The following is a 17,745-nucleotide window of genomic DNA, read 5'->3' on the forward strand; positions in this document are numbered from 1 at the left end:
ATGATGCACCTCCCCCATTTTCTGATGTCTTTACTGTAGGAAGTCTTACAGCCAGTAGTTACCCACCCACTGAGATGTGGCGTCTTATACTATTTATGCCAATGTAGAGCATGTGCCTGGTCTCTTTTCCGGGTGTGAGATTTGGTTTCTGATCTCTGTTCCAACAGAGGATTCTGATTTGTGAGTCTACTCCTAAATAAATAACCATCTATTTCTCAATTCAGAGTTAGTGTGGGATCCTCCCACTCCTGCACAGACCACCAAAGAAGCAGGATATAATCTACCTGGCTGAGAAAGGTTCCGAGCCATGTGGCTAACATAGATAAGAACAATGGGTTAATATAAGCTACAAGAGCTAATAAGAAGACTGAGCTAATGGGCCAATCAGTTTTATAACTTATGGAGATCTCTGTGTGATTTTCTTTGGGACTTGCTGACTGTGGGGTACTAGGTGGGACAGAAACCCCGACAAGCCAGCCCTCATGTTCATGTTACAGAAAAAAAGATGAAGAAGACAACCTTTCAGACCAGTGAGTGGGTGCCAACCCACTTTCAGCCATTTTAGAGTCCTCTATTAAGAGTTCTCTGTTTAAGTCTGTACCCCATTTTTATTGGATTGCTTATCTTTTATAGACAAATTGATAGAGTTCTTCATGTAGTTTGGAGATCAGCTCTCTGTCCAATGTGGGGTTGGTGAAGATCTTTCCCCATCCTATAGACTACTCTTTTGTCTTGTTGACAATGTCCTTTGCTTTACAGAAGCATCTCCATTTCAGGGGGTTCCATTTATTTATTGTTTCTCTCAGTATCTATGCTGCTGTACTTATATTTAAGAAGTGGTCCCCTGTACCAGTATGTTCAAGTGTACTTCCCACTTTCTCTTCTATGAGGTTCACTGTGGGCAGTTTTATGTTGAGGTCTTTGATCCATTTGGACTTGAGTTTTGTTCATGGTGATAGATTGGGTCTATTTTCATTCTTCTACATGTTGATATCTACTTATGCCAGCATCATTTGTTGAATATGCTTTTTTTCATTTTTTATTTTTTGCTTTTTTGGGTGTTTTTGTTTTTTGTTTTTTGGTTTTTTTAATTTTTTTATTTTTCCCATCTCCTCCCTTCCTCCCCCTTCCCTCCCCTCCCCTCCACCCATACCCCTACTCCCTCCCTCTCCAGGACAAAGAGCCATCAGGGTTCCCTACACTATTTTAAGTCCAAGGTCCTCCCAACTCCCCCCCAGGTCCAGGAAGGTGAGCATCCAAACTGACAAGGCTCACAGAGCCCATCCATGCCATAGAATCAAAGCCCATCGCCATTGTCCTTGGCTTCTCAGTCAGCCTCCACCATCAGCCACATTCAGAGAGTCCGGTTTGATCGCATTTTCCATCAGTCCCATTCCAACTGGTCTTGGTGGTCTCCCATTAGTTCTGTCCCACCGTCTCAGTGGGTGAACGCACCCCTCACAGTCCTGACTTTCTTTCTCATGTTCTCCCTCCTTCTGCTCCTCATCAGGACCTTGGGAGCTCAGTCCAGTGCTCCAATGTAGGGCTCTGTCTCTATTTCCATCCATCGCCAGATGAAGGTTCTATGGTGATATGCAAGATATTCATCAGTATGACTATAGGATCTGGCCTTTACCGGCTCCCTGTCCTCAGCTGCCCAAGGAACTAGCTGGGAGCATCTCCCTGGATACCTGGGAACCCCTCTAGAGTCAAGTCTCTTGCCAACCCTAAAATGGCTCCCTTAATTAAGATATATGCTTCCCTGCTCCCATATCCACCCTTCCTATATCCCAACCATCCCATTCACCCAAGCTCTCCCCCATCCTCCCCTTCACACTTTTCTCTCCCCATCTCTCCTTGCCCCCATCCCACCCTGCCCCCAAGTTCCCAATTTTTGCCTGGCAATCTTGTCTACTTCCAATATCCAGGAGGATAACTATGTTTTTCTTTGGGTTCACCTTCTTATTATCTTCTCTAGGATCATGAATTATAGGCTTGATGTCCTTTATTTATGGCTAGAAACCAATTATGAGTGAGTACATCCCATGTTCATCTTTTTGGGTCTGGGTTACCTCACTCAGAATAGTGTTATCTATTTCCATCCATTTGCATGCAAAATTCAAGATGTCATTGTTTTTTATCGCTGAGTAGTACTCTAATGTGTATATATTCCACACTTTCTTCATCCATTCGTCCACTGAAGAGCATCTAGGTTGTTTCCAGGATCTGGCTATTACAAATAATGCTGCTATGAACATAGTTGAACATATGCTTTTGTAGTATTGGGCATCTCTTGGGTAAATTCCCAAGAGTGGAATTGCTGGGTTCTGGGGTAGCTTGATCCCAAATTTCCTGAAAAACCACCACACTGCTTTCCAAAGTAGTTGCACAGGTTTGCATTCCCACCAGCAATGGATGAGTGTATCCCTTACCCCACAACCTCTCCAGCAAAGGCTATCATTGGTGTTTTTGATTTTAGCCAATCTGACAGGTGTAAGATGGTATCTCAAAGTTGTTTTGATTTGCATTTGCCTGATCGCTAAGGAGGTTGAGCATGCCCTTAAGTGTCTTTTGGCCATCTGAACTTCTTCTGTTGAGAATTCTCTGTTCAGTTTCGTTATTTGCAGATGATATGATAGTGTATATAAGCGACCCCAAAAACTTTACCAAAGAACTCCTACAGCTGATAAACTCCTTTAGTAACGAGGCAGGATACAAGATCAACTCCAAAAAATCAGTTGCCCTCCTATACACAAAGGATAAGGAAGCATAGAGGGAAATCAGAGAAGTATCACCTTTCATGATAACCACAAATAGCATAAAATATCTTGGGCTAACTCTAACCAAGGAAGTGAAAAATCTATTTGACAAGAACTTTAAGTCATTGAAGAAAGAAATTGAAGAAGATACCAGAAAATGGAAGGATCTCCCTTGCTCCTGGATTGGGAGGATCAACATAGTAAAGATGGCAATTCTACCAAGGGCAATCTATAGATTCAATGCAATCCCCATCAAGGTCCCAACAAAATTCTTCACAGATCTTGAGAGGACAATAATCAACTTTATATGGAAGAACAAGAAACCCAGGATAGCCAAAACAATCTTATACAATAAAGGAACTTCTGGAGGCATTACCATCCCTGATTTCAAACTCTATTACAGAGCTACAGTATTGAAAACAGCTTGGTATTGGCATAAAAACAGAGAAGTCGACCAATGGAATCGAATAGAAGACCCGGATCTTAACCCACAAACCTATGAACACCTGATTTTTGATAAAGGAGCCAAAAGTACACAATGGAAGAAAGAGGGCATCTTCAACAAATGGTGCTGGCATAACTGGATGTCAACCTGTAGAAGAATGAAGGTAGATCCATGTCTATCACCATGCACAAAACTCAAGTCCAAATGGATTAAAGACCTCAATATTAATCTGAACACACTGAGCCTGATAGAGGAGAAAGTGGGAAGTACTCTACAACATTTGGGCACAGGAAACTGTTTCCTATGTATAAGCCCAGCAGGACCTCCTGAAGCTGAGCAGCTTCTGTAAAGCAAAGGACATTGTCACTAAGACACAAAGGCAGTCTACTGACTGGGAAAAGATCTTCACCAACCCCGCAACTGACAAAGGTCTGATCTCCAAAATATATAAGGAACTCAAGAGACTAGACTTTAAAATGTTAATTAACCCATTTATTTTTTGCTGTTTTGTAAATCGGTACTCTTGGGTGTGTGAATTGATATCTGGGCTTTTGATTAAGTTCCATTGGTCCTCCTGTCTGCTTTTATGTCAATACCAGGCTGTTTTCAGTCCTGCAGCTCTGAAGTAGAGTTTGAAGTCAGGGATTGTAATGCCTCCAGAAGTTCCTTTATTGTACAGGATTGTTTTGGCTATCCTGAGTTTTTGCCTTCCATATGAAGCTGAGTATTGTTCTTTCAAGGTCTGTGAAGAATTTTGCTGGGATTTTGATGGGGATTGCACTGAATCTGTAGATTGCTTTGGATAAGATTGCCATTTTATTATGTAAATTCTATCTACACAAGAGCACGGGAGATCTTTCCATTTTCTGGTATCTTTTTTTAAATAAAGTGAATACTTTTTTAATATTTATTTTTTATTTATTATTTATACAGTATTCTATCTGTGTGTATGCCTGCAGGCCAGAAGAGGGCACCAGACCCCATTACAGATGGTTGTGAGCCACCATGTGGTTGCTGGGAATTGAACTCAGGACCTTTGGAAGAGCAGGCAATGCTCTTAACCGCTAAGCCATCTCTCCAGCCCCCCTTTTTTTCCCATGCCACGATAGGGCGTGGGCAGGCAGGCACACTCGGGACAGATGGCCCACGCGGCTCTGTGAGAGGAATCGGACTTGGGAATTGAACTCAGGACCTCAGGACTCGCAAGTGCCGTGCTTAGCCGCTGAGCCACCGCTCAGCTCGCTCATTTTCTGGTATCTTATTTGATTTCTTTCTTCAAAGATTTAAAGTTCTTGTCATACACGTCTTCCACTTGTTTGGTTAAAGTTACTCCAAGATATTTCATCTTATTTATGGCTATTGTGAAGGGTGATGATTCTCTGATAACTTTATCAGCCCATTTATCATCTGTGTAAAGGAGGGCTAATGATTATTTCAAATTAATCTTGTACCCTGCTACATTACTGAAGTTTTTTTATGAGTTGTAGAAGTTCCTTGGTAGAATCTTTGGAATTACTTATATGAAGTATCATAATATCAGCAAATAGTGAGACTTTGACACCTTCTTTTCTGATTTGTAGGTGGATGATTTTTTGATGTGCTGTTGGATTCAGTTTGCCAGTATGTTTTTAAATACTTTTGCAGCTATATTCATGAGTGGCATTAATCTGTAATTCTCTTTCTTGGTTGAGTCTTTGTGTGGTTTTGGTATCAGGGTTACTGTAACCTCATAAAAAGAGTTTGATAATTTTCCTTCTATTTCTATTATGTGGAATACTTTAAGAAGTATAGGCATTAGCTCTTCTTACAAGTTCTGGTAGCATTCTGTAATAAAACCACCCAGCCCTGAGCTGTGTTTGCTTGGGAGACTTTTGATGACTGCTTCTATTTCCTTGCAGGTTATAGATCTATTTAAATTGTTTACCTGATCTTGGTTTATTTTTGGTATCTGGTATCTATCCAGAAAATTGTCCAATTCTTTTACATTTTTCAATTTTGTGGAGTACAGGTCTTTCCAATATGACTCAATGATTCTCTGTTGTTATGCCACCCTTCTCATTTCTGATTTTGTTAATTTGGATGTTATCTCTCTGCATTTTGATTAGTTTAGAGAAGGGTTTGTGTATCTTGTTGATTTTCTCAAAGAACCAGTTCTTTGTTTCATTGATTCTTTGTATTGTTCTCTTTGTTTCTATTTTATTGATTTAAACCCTCAATTTGATTATTTCCTGTTGTCTACTCCTTCTGGGTGAGTCTGCTTCTTTTTGTTCTAGAGCTTTCAGGTGTGTTCTTAAGACATTAGTGTGAGCTTTCTCCACTTTCTTTAGGTAGGCACTTAGTACTATGAACTTTCCTCTTAACACTGCTTTCATAGTGTCCCATAGGTTTGAGTATGTTGTGCCTTCATTTTTTGGAATTCTAGGAAGTCTTTAATTTCTTTTTTTATTTCTTCCTTGATCCATGGGTGGTTAAGTTGAGCACTGTTCAATTTCCATGAGTTTGTAGGCTTTCTGCAATTAGTATTGTTGTTAAACTCTAACTTTAAACCATGGTGATCCGAGAAGATAGAGGGACTTGCTACAATTTTTTTGGTATCTGTTGAGGTTTGCTTTGCTAGCAAATATGTGGTCCATTTTAGAGAAGGTTCCATGAGGTTCTGAGAAGAAGGTATATTCTTTTGTGTTTGGGTGAAATGTTCTGTAGATATCTGTTTAGTCCATTTGAGTCATGATATCTGTTAGTTCTCATATTTCTCTGTTAAGTTTCTGTCTGATTGACCTGTCCTCTGATGATAGTAGGGTACTGAAGTCTCCAACTATTAGTCTGTGGAGTTTGATGTGTAATTTAGGCTTTGGTAATGTTTCTTTTACATAAGTGGGTGCTCTCATATTTGGGGCATAGATGTTCCGGATTGAGAGTTCATCTTGATAAAACTGTCCCTCTGATGAGTATAAAGTGTCCTTCTCAGCCGGGCGGTGGTGGCGCACGCCTTTAATCCCAGCACTCGGGAGGCAGAGGCAGGCGGATCTCTGAGTTCGAGACCAGCCTGGTCTACAAGAGCTAGTTCCAGGACAGGCTCTAGAAACTACAGGGAAACCCTGTCTCGAAAAACCAAAAAAAAAAGTGTCCTTCTCCATTGCTTCTGACTGACTTTAGTTTGAAGTCTATTTTGCTAGATATTAGGATAGCTACACCCACTTGTTTCTATTTGTTTGGAAAAATCTTTGCCCAACCCTTTACTCTGAGGTAATGTCTGTCTCTGAGGTTGACTTGTCTTACTTGTATACAGTGGAAGGCTGAAACATGCTTTCATATCCATTCTCTTAGCCTGTGTCTTTTTATAGATGAATTGAGCCCATTGATATTAAGACATATTAATGACCAATAATTACTAAGTCCTGTTATTTTTGGTGGTAGTATTTGAGTGTTTCCCTTCTTTGGAATTTGCTGATGGGAGGTTATCTGTTGTGGTGTAGGAGGGTCTTCTTTCTGTGTTGCTTTCATTGGTTGAATGAAGAAAACTGCCTTGGCCTTTCAATAGGGCAGCCCTTAGGTGGTCAGAGTAGACAGAACAGAATGCTGGGAAGAAGGGAAGTGTGGCAGACACCATGATTCTCGTGCCCAAGACAGACACTGGTTAGACTCATGCCAGTAAGCCACAGTCAAGTGGTGATACACATTAATAGAAATGGGTTAATCAAGATGTGAGAGTTAGCCAATAAGAGGTTAGAACTAAAGGGTCAGGCAGTGTTTAAATGAATACAGTTTCTGTGTCATTATTTTGGGATAAGATAGCCAGGTGGTGGGACACAGCCTGCCGCTCCCCCATACTACACTGTTGCATGTGTTTTTGTGGGTGCAGTTAGCTTCCTTGGGTTGGAGTTTTCCTTCCAATACTTTCTGTAGGGCTAGATTTGTGGATCTGTATTGTTCAACTCTAGTTTTGTCATGGAGTATCTTGTTTTCTCCATCGATAGTGATTGAAAGTTTTTCTGGGTATAGTAGTCTGGGCTTGCATCCATGGTCTCTTAGTGTCTGCAGCACATCTATCCAGGACCTTCTGGCTTTCATGGTTCCCATTGGAAAGTTGCATGTAATTCTGATAGGTGTACCTTTATATGTTACTTGACCTTTTTCCTTTGCAACTCTTAATATTCTTTCTTTACTTTATATGTTTTGTGTTTTGAGTATTATATGGTGAGGGGACTTTTTTTGGTCCTGTCTATTTAGTGTTCTGTAAGCTTCTTATTTCCTTCTTCATAGGAAAACCCTTTGTTAGGTTGGGAAAGTTTTCTTCTATGATCTTGTTGAATATATTTACTGTACATTTGAGTTGGAGTTCTTCTCCTTCTTCTATCTTTATTATTGTTAAGTTTGATCTTCTCATGGTGCCCCAGATATCCTGGATGTTTTAGGTTAAGAATTTGTTAGATTTAATGTTTTCTTTGGCCAATTAATCTATTTCTTCTATAGTATCTTCAATACCTGAGAATCTCTCTTCCATCTCTTGTATTCTGTTGTTTATGCTTGCCTCTGTAGTTCCCATTCGTTACTCAAATTTCCCATATCCAGAATTCCTTCTATTTGTGTTTTCTTTATTGCCTCTATTTCAGTCTTCAAGTCTTGAACTGTTTACTTAACCTGTTTGATTGTTTTTTTCTTTTGGGTCTTGGGTTTCTTTGAGGGATTTAGTAATTTCTTCAAATTTTTTGTTTGTCTTTTCCTCTATTTCTTTAAGGGAATTTTTCATTTCCTCTTTAAAGGTCTTCATCACCTCATAAAGTTACATTTAAAATTGTTTTCTTCTGTTTCTTCTAGATTAGGTTGTTCAAGTTTTCCTGTTGTATGATCACAGGGTTCTGGTGTTACCATCTTGCTTTTTAGGTTGTCGGGTGAATTCTTGCATTGGTGCCTACACATCTCTTCCCTCAGTTGATGCCAACAGTGTCTTTGTGTCTTTGTCCAATCCTTGCAGTGGCTGTCTGTGTCTTTGGGAACTGTTCTTGGTCTGCTCTGTACTGACATGTCTGTGTCTCAGGAATTTTGGGGCAGCCTACCTGCAGGAAACTCACCTGCTTTCTGGCTAGCAGGTGGGGAAGGGGTTCTGGGTTTTGCCCCAGTGTGAAGGCCTAGGCAGTGGGTGCCCTGTTGGGTTTCTGGCTAGTCACCTCTCAGTCCTCTCTGTGTAGTAGCAGGCTGTGTTTCAGAGTTCCACTGAGGTTGCAGGGGTATAGGGGTGATAGAGTGGGGGATTGACTTGAAGCTTCCAGTGTCCTATTGTCAGGATATGGGTAATTGTATTGGGACTTTTCAAGAAAGGAACCACAGCCAAGATGAATCCTCACTTGTGGAAGCATGACCAGAGGTGAGGGAGTAATGGGGCATACAATTGCTGTTAATATTGCTGGTGTTGGGTGTAGAATTTCAGCAATCATGAGCTGGAAATGTGACCAGATAGAAGGGTTCCAGGATCCCCAGCATTCCTGGGCTTCAAGGAGGAGTCTGCCAAGTTTTTGGCACCATTGTTAAGATACAATGGGAGTTGGGACATTGGCGGATCAGATGAGGACCACAATGAGTAACAGAATATGCCATGCAGGGAGAGCTTGAGTGTGCAGTGTATTGAGAAGAGGGTATTGGGAAAGTAGGGAGGGAACTATATTCAGATTACATGATTTGAGAAAATAAGAAAAGAATCTATGTTTAATAAAGAGGAAAACTATAGAAAAAATCCTACTTCTACAATATTCCAATAGACATTAAGCCTCATGGACTGTACAACTACTAGATTCTTGGCCTTTCTATTGGGAAACAGCCATTGGTGGACCAGTCCAACCACAGCCCATAAGCCATTCTAATAAATATATATGTGTGTGTGTGTGCGTGTGTGTGTGTGCATGTGAACCATACACAGACACACACACACACACACACACACACACACACACACACACACACCACTATCAGTTCTGTCCCTTTAGAGAAACCTTAGTAAACACTTGACTTTCTTCCCCCTCTCATGGTTATTCCTTCACTTTCCACAAGGCTATTACTCCGACTCATTACATGGAGGCAGCTTTCTCATGGGTCTGTTTGGAGCATCATCCCTAATAACCTGTTAAATTTAATCCCCAGTACTCTTTTTGAGAGAGACTAATTAACATGTCTTGGGCCTGAGTCTCAAGGCAATCACTTATCCTCCAATGGTCTCTGATGAGTCAATTAAACAAAATAGTGTTTTCCTGAATCTTATATAAAGTTGGAAAAAAGACCAAGACCACACTTTAGACCAAATAGAAGCAGTAGGGCTTTCAGCTGACTGTTCCTATATCCAGTTGCTTTGAGTAAGGCAGCATCCTCAGGAATTACAGGTTAAGTCTATGTGGACCCATGAAAGGGCAGTAAGTGACTGATTAAAGATGAGGAGAACTAGAAACGTTCAGACAACCTCCACAGAAGCCTGCATCTGCGCTTTGTGAGAAAAGGGGGCCTGTGGGAGGATTCAGATAGGAATGGTCCACTGTGTCAGGTTCCATCCATATCTACCTCTCCACGCTGACTCACAGCACCGAGAATCCACAAGCCTGCATCTGCGCTTTGTGAACAATCAGGGTACAGGTTGGTATTAAAACCTGTCTTAGTGTCATTTATGTCCCAGCTTCCAGTCTGTTCAACCTCCCCATCTGACTCTCCCCACCTAACGTCCAGAGGCAAATCCCTCAGCTCCTTCCCTGTGCCAAAACGTGAGTATGTCCTCCCTCCATTGGGGCTGTGGCCATGTGAATAGGGCTGTCTACTATGCTTTCTACAACTTTTGGTATTAAAAAACCACACTTTGGCTTGTTTTGAACATTTTTAACATGAAGGATAAAGAAAGGTCTTCCATTCTTTACACAGAAAAATCATCCCTGGTAACTGCAATTCTTCCAAATGCTAGTCTATATACATAAGGATAGAATCAAACTGTTGGGAAGCAGGGCACCAGCATATATTATAGTCATATCTGAGTCATAAAATACAAATTCCCCCTATTATTCCACAATAGAAGTAATTATAATTTTGTTCTTTGCACACTCATGTAATTTTATTGTTTCCAATATTTTATTAATGCAATGATGAGATGAAAATGTTTGCACAATGATCCATGTGTGCTTGTGTTGTGTTGGTTATGGACATGAATTTGGAAGACAAAGCAGTGAAATCTCCAGAAGCAGAATGCTAATGGGCAGAAAGTGTTCCAGAAATCCAGCTAGACAAGAAAAGCTCTCTGAAGTCTCCTCTAACAGATTTAGTTAGCAAACTCTGGAAGAGAATTTGGGGGAGCCCAGGAACCCCTTCCTGAAAATATTGACATTCTGGAATAACAATCCCATTACAACATATAATCATACAGAATCCAGTATTTGAATGCTGTTTTGAGCTCTGTCCTAAGCACAAAAACTAAAGAGACAGAGACAGAGAGAGACCCCATCCTGCACTGCACTGTGGGTTATTAGAAAATGGAGAAACAGAATAAAACAGGTGGAAATACGTTGCAGATAGCAAGAATAGTGGATCATCGAGACCATGAGGCTGGGGAAAGATGGCACATGCTACTACATTCTCTGAGGGTTGAAGTAAGAATAAGGCATAAAAATTAAAATTGAAAAGCTGAACCCAGGAAAGCCCAGGTGGTCATGGCACTGCTTGCAACAAAGTCATAGGACGTACATTTTGGGAAGGGCAAGTTTGAAGGCAGCAGCCATTGCGTTTGGATCATGCAGAACAGATGGATTCCCTAAAAACAGATTTTCAGGGGAACTCTGAGACCTCCTGACTGCAGCGCTAGGCTCTGCTCACCTTCATCGCCCATTTCTCTCTTTTTCAGCTTCACAAGGCACAAAAGTCGGTGATGAAAAATCAGACTTTGACTGAATTTGTTCTGCTGGGACTCACAGACGTCCCAGAGCTTCAGGTCTGTGTCTTCCTATTTCTCCTGCTCACGTACATCCTCAGCATTGTGGGGAATCTGACCATCATCCTCCTCACACTGCTGGATTCCCACCTCCAGACACCCATGTACTTCTTCCTCAGGAACTTCTCCTTCCTGGAGATCTCCTTCACATCCACGTTTACTCCTCGGATACTCTTCAGCATCTCCACGGGAATTAAGACCATCAGCTTTGCTGGCTGCTTCACACAGTACTTCTTTGCTATCTTGTTTGGAGCCACTGAGTTTTACCTTCTGACGGCCATGTCCTATGACCGCTATGTGGCCATCTGCAAACCCCTGCACTACACCACCATCATGAACAACAGGGTCTGCTCCCTGTTGGTCCTTTGCTCTTGGCTGAGTGGCTTCCTGATTATCTTATTCCCAATCATCTTGACGAGTCAGCTGGATTTCTGTGCATCCAATGTGCTCAATCATTATTACTGTGACTATGGGCCCCTCATCAAAATAGCTTGTTCAGACACAAGGCTGCTGGAGCTCTTTGACTTTGTCTTAGCAGTCGTGACCTTGATAGTCACCCTGGTGCTGGTTATTCTCTCCTACACTCACATCATCAGGACCATTCTGAAGATCCCTTCTGCGCAGCAGAGAAAGAAGGCCTTTTCCACATGCTCTTCTCACATGGTTGTCATCTCCCTTTCTTATGGGAGCTGCATCTTCATGTACATAAAGCCTTCAGCAACAGAAGGAGTTGCCTTCAATAAGGGTGTGGCTGTGCTCAATAATTCAGTTGCCCCTTTACTTAACCCATTCATTTACACTCTAAGGAACAAGCAAGTAAAACAAGCCTTCAGCGATGCTGTCAGAAAAGTACTTCATCTTCACTCATTTTAGAGGCCTGATAATAAATGAAAATTTTGGATGATATTCAGGATATTCCTCCTCTCTCTTGAAGTGATTTCTCAGGTAAGATGGGTATGGCTGGTGTCAGCAGTCTGTTTCAAATTAGTTCAAGACCTTTCTGATATCTACCTTTGGTGAAAGAGGCAGAAAATTTATATTGATAGACCGTATACAGAATACAGCTAGTTAAACTCTTTTGCTTGTCATAAATTGGGGGATCAGTCTAATTACTGCACCTCTATTATTCCCATTGTCATCTCTTAACTCTTTGATCAATAACTATCAAAAGCATAAATACACTGTGTCAGAAATTCCTACCTCTTTCTCAGAAGAGATTATTATACCATGTACAAAATTCTTTTTTTTTCAAGACAGGGTTTCTCTATGTAGCTTTGAGCCTCTCCTGTAAGTAGCTCTTGCACACCAGGCTGGCCTCAATCACAGAGATCCGCCTGCCTTGCCTCCTGAGTGCTGGGATTAGAGGTGTGCACCACCACCGCCCACCTTGAAGATTCCTTTCTGCATCACTTTTCTTTGGGCTTTAAACAATTTCATTTCTAGAGTTTCTTACTCTCATAATTCTTCAGATCACCTCCCTACCTGAGGAGATGACTCAACAGATAAAGCGCTTGCTTTAAGAACATGAGGACCTGGATTCAGATTCCCAACACTGATGTACTAGCTGGGCATGTTGACTTGCACCAGGAATCATAACATACAAGACGGGATCAAAGATGAGCTGATTCTAGATATTCCCTATATAGAACCTAAAAGATAAGCCACAGGTTCAGTGAGAAATCCTGTGTCAAATAGTAAGGTGGCAAGCAATTGAGGAAAGACACCAGATGTCAACATCTGACCTCTACACTCTCATAGAAAAGGAGTGCACACGCACACACACACACACACACACACACACACACACACACCCTGCAGAGACACATAAAACACACACCCTCAAACATACATGCACACCATATACAACACACACAGAGAGATACAGATATCTTGGAAAGCCATCTCCTATTATACAAGATTGTGTTCCTTGTGTGCTCCCATGAAATTTCTAACTATTTTCTGAGAACAAAATGAAAATTGTCCTGATGAAATCATCTGGACTCTTTCTAAAGGAAGACTCAGAAAAAGAGAAATCTTAGCAATCTTGGCAGTAATAGAAATCTGCTAAGAGACAGAGAGAAGCAAGGGTGTGACTGAGATTTAAGGGGTACATTTAAAGATGATTTATGGAGATTTTAGGATGAATATATAGGATGATTTGCCATATTCTATTATTTCCACATTTTCCAGTACTCAAGGACCCCTGGATGCCTCTTTGACTTTGCCAGTCATTGCACTCACTGCAGCCTGAGATCCTGGACAAGCAGAGCCACCTGGCATCTAATACTTCAGGTCCCATTTTCCTCATGACCACTGCTCCTACCGTTATCCTTTGTGAATAAAAGCCACCTTGAACCTTGGAGGTTCTGGCGCCTTCTCAGAAGCATCAGCCTCATTTCCTATGTGGATGCAGGGCCTCATAAGGGTCTAGTAGTTTAGTGTCTCCCCTGCTGTTGTATAGCCCTCATACACCCTTACGTTACTCGACCTCCCTGTTCATTCCTTTATCATCTTTCATGAAGTTAAGGTATTACCATATCACTAAACATCGGACATTGCTTTTTCTAAGTTCTAAGAGCAACCTCAGTTCTTATTTGAGTGTTAGACTCATATTGTGAAGAAATGCTCTCAAGAAAATTCTAGCCTAGCTAATAAAAAACCTAATCCCAAGAGCATACCTCTGGCTCCTGCTGGTACAATCCTCCAGCCACTGAAATTCTTTCAGTGTGTAGCTTCATTCCTCCTTGACTAAAGTCTGTATGTCTCGAACTAGACTATCAGGGTTTTAACCCTAATATAGCAATCCCACATATACAGAGACATTTCGCATTCATTGATCACTGGTTTTAAAATGATGGCTCTTGAAGTGACAGCATGCTGGAGGAGGCCGGAAAGAAATGAAGGGTACCACAAATGCAAATTCACATGAGAATACAAACTTTATATTAATCCTGCAGGGCCCGCAGAATTGCCTCCCCATTCACTACAAGTCTGAACGCTTTTCTTGAAAATATATAGGTCATTAAGGGCTTTGAACTCTCTGCTCCCCTATAGTTAGGGGGTTATCAGAGCCTTGAGCACTGAGGGCTCTGGACTGGGAAATCTCTATGGTGCGTCACAGATAGCAAAACATTATACATGGGAAAAGCTTGCATATCAGAGCTGCTCTAAACAGGTGACCCAAAACCATAGTATCTATGTCATTAGCCAAATATTGTACCACCCCAGGAATTCCCTCTTGCTCATTCTGAGGAAATAATATATCAAAACCCCTTTTAAATATATTCACTTTATATGCCAATAGACTTTATCATAAAAATATTTTCATATTCATGCACCCATATTGGCTTAGGGTTTCTTTTTTTTTTTTTTTTTTTTTTTGGTTTTTCGAGACAAGGTTTCTCTGCAGCTTTTTTAGAGCCTGTCCTGGAGCTAGCTCTTGTAGACCAGGCTGGCCTCGAACTCACAGAGATCCGCCTGCCTCTGCCTCCCGAGTGCTGGGATTAAAGGCGTGCGCCACCACCGCCTGGCTGGCTTAGGGTTTCTATGGCTGTGAAGAGACACTATGACCGTGGCGTCACTTATAAAGGAAAACATTTAATCAAGATGGTAGCTTACAGTGTCAGAGATTTAGTCCATTATCATCTTAGCAGGGAACATGGCAGCTGGGAGTATGGCAAAATGCATGCAGACAAGGTGCTGGAGAGATAGGTGAGAGCTTTACACCTTCCACAGGCAACAGGAAGTGATCTGAGACACTGGGTGTGGCTTGAGCATATATGAAACCTCAAATCCCGCCTCCACAGTGACATACTTCCTCCAAACAGGCTACACCCACTCCAACAAAGCCACACCTCCTAAGAGTGCCATTCCCTTTGGTAGTCATTTTCTTTCAAACCACTACATTCCACTCCCTGGCCCCCAAAGGCTTGAAGTCATATCATAATACAAAAATGCACTCAGTTCAACTTCAAAAAGTCCCTGTGGTAGTATGAAAGGAAATGGCCCCAAAGTGACACTATTTGAAGGTGTGGCCTTATTAGAGAAAGTGTGTCACTGTGGGGTGGGCTTTGAGGTCCCATTTGTTCAAACTTCCCTCAGTGTGACTGTCAGTAGAATTCCTGTTGCCTGTAAGATGTAGCTCTCTCAACTCCAGCGCCATGTCTGCCTGCACGCCACCATGCTGTCTGTCATGATGAGAATGGACTGAACCTCTGAAACTGTAAGTGAGCCCCCTCAATTAAATGTTTTCCTTTATAAGAGTTGTTGTGGTCTGTAGCACTGGGCTGAGCTCCCAAAGTCCACTCGAAGAGAGGGAGGAGCAAGAATACTAGCAAAGAATTCCCACTGAAACAGCTCACCTGAACCAATAGGAGCTCACCAACTCTGACCTGACAGCAGAGGAACCAGGCTTTATAATCAAACCAGGCTTTCTGAATATGGGTGACAGTTTTATGGTTGGGACAGAGTACAGGCCACTGGCAGTGAGACCAGGATTTATCCCTACTGCTTGTAGTGGCTTTTTGGAACCCATTCTCTTTGGAGAGATACTTTGCTCAGCTTAGATATAGTATAGAGGGCCTTGTTCCTGCCTCAAAGCAATGTGCCAGACTTTGGTGACTTCCCATGTGAAACCTTATCCTCTCTGAGGAATGGAAGGGGGTAGGAAGGGAAGGTGAAGGGAGTGGGAGGAGGGAAGGGAGTGGGAATTGGGATTGGTATGTAAAATGAGAAAAGATTTTTTAATAAATTAATTTTAAAAATAGTTGCTGTGATCATGGTGTCTTTTTTATTTTTATTTTTCCATTCAAAAATTTCCACTTCCTCCCCTCCTCCCATTCCCTTCCCGCTCCCCCACTCACCCTCCTCCCTCCCCCTCCAGTCTTAAGAAAGGGCATGGTACCCTGCCCTGTGGGAAGTCCAAGGCCCTCCCCCACTCCATCCAGGCCTAGGAAAGTGTGCATCCAAATAGACTAGGGTCCCAAAAAGCCAGTACATGCAGTAGAAACAAGTTCCAGTGCCATTATCAATGGCTTCTCAGTCAGCCCCATTGTTCAGCCACATTCAGAGAGTTAGGTATCCACGGGGATGTCCCATGCTAGGTCCTTGGGCAGCAGAGGAGAGGGTGCCTGAACTGGCCACGCCCCACTATCACACTGATGATTGCCTCGAATATCACCATAAAACCTTTGTCCGGCAATGGATAGAGATAGAGACAGAGACCCACATCGGAGCATTGGACTGAGCTCCCAAGGCCAGTTGAAGAGCAGAAGGAGGGAGAAGATGAGCAAGGAAGTCAGGACCACAAGGGGTTGGTCCACCCAGTGAGACAGTGTGCCTGAGCTAATGGGAGCTCATCAAATCCAGCTGGACTGGGACTGAACGAGTATGTGATCATGGTTTCTTTTCATAGCTATAAAAACTCAAACTAAGACAGTCCCCAGAGTCTATCATAGTCTCAACAATGTTTAAAAGTCCAAAGCTCAAAGTCTTTTCTGAGAGTCTTGCAGTCTTTTAACTGTAATCACCATAAAATCGAAATCAAAACACAGATCACATACTTCCAACATACAATCACACAGTATATACATTACCATTCCAAAACACGGGGAAGTGAGCATAGTGAGGAAATACTGGACCAAAGTTAGACTGAAAATCAACTGGGCAAACTCCAAACTCTTCATCTCCATGTTTGATGTCAAAAAAAATTAATAAACCTTCAGATCTCCAATTCCTTTCAGCTTTGTTGACAGCAACACACTTCTCTCTCTTGGGCTGTTTCCACTGCCTGTGAGCTACTCTTCTCAGCAGGTATCCCACAGCTCTGGCATCTCCAGCATCTTGGGGTCTCCAAGGCAATTGAGGGTTCAGCTCCACACCTCCAGACAATGGCCTCTCTGGGACACTCGACACATGCCTGGGCTCAGCAGCCTTCCTTAGCTGATGAGGCAAATTCCATAGCCCTTTTCTTAAAGCCAGAACCACGTGGTCAAAGCTGCCAAGTTCTGAGGCTTACATGGTCCCCTTGTTCATTCACATCTTCACCAACTTTCTGTTTTCAATGGTTTCCTTCACTGCCTAAGCTTGGCTGGCCTGAAACTGGATCTGTAGACAGGCTGGCCTCGAACTCACAGATCTTCCGATTATATCTTCACCAGCTTTCTATTTTTGATGCCTCCCTTCACTTTCTATGCTTGGCTTCTTGGAACTCGCTCTGTAGCTAAGGCTGGCATCCAACTCAGAGATCCGCCTGCCTCTGCCTCCAGAGTGCTGGGATTAAGGGTGTGCACCACCACGTCCATCTCTAAGCTTTTCTCTAATTCCTTTTCACAAGTTGGAAATTTAGCAGCGAGGGATCTTGTTCTGAGGGGACTGTCTTTATTCCATTTCTTAATCTCCATTTTTTTTTTCTGTGTGAAATTAAACTCTAAAATCACCCAGAAATGTCCACAATCTCTGAGGGGAATTCCTGGACACCTTTCATAGGAACAAAAAAAAAAAAGGTTCTCTACAGAATCACAGTCTGCTTCTGTCTCCCTTCCTCTCTGTAGCTCTGCATCTGTCTCTCGTTCTCACTCTCTTTTCAG

At 42.2% G+C, this 17,745-nt stretch overlaps 1 protein-coding gene across 1 annotated transcript; it reads left to right on the forward strand.

Moving 5' to 3' along the window:
* The first annotated feature begins 11,092 nt into the window (after positions 1-11,092).
* Positions 11,093-13,581, forward strand: LOC119803638 (olfactory receptor 6C4-like). The gene is made up of 2 exons (XM_038315051.1): positions 11,093-12,007; positions 13,522-13,581. The coding sequence occupies exons 1-2, from the start codon at positions 11,096-11,098 to the stop codon at positions 13,579-13,581; spliced, it is 972 nt and encodes a 323-aa protein (XP_038170979.1). The 5' UTR covers positions 11,093-11,095.
* The last annotated feature ends 4,164 nt before the right edge of the window (positions 13,582-17,745 follow it).

The sequence above is a fragment of the Arvicola amphibius genome, chromosome 17, assembly GCF_903992535.2.
Source record: "Arvicola amphibius chromosome 17, mArvAmp1.2, whole genome shotgun sequence".
NCBI classification, from domain to species: Eukaryota; Metazoa; Chordata; class Mammalia; order Rodentia; family Cricetidae; genus Arvicola; species Arvicola amphibius.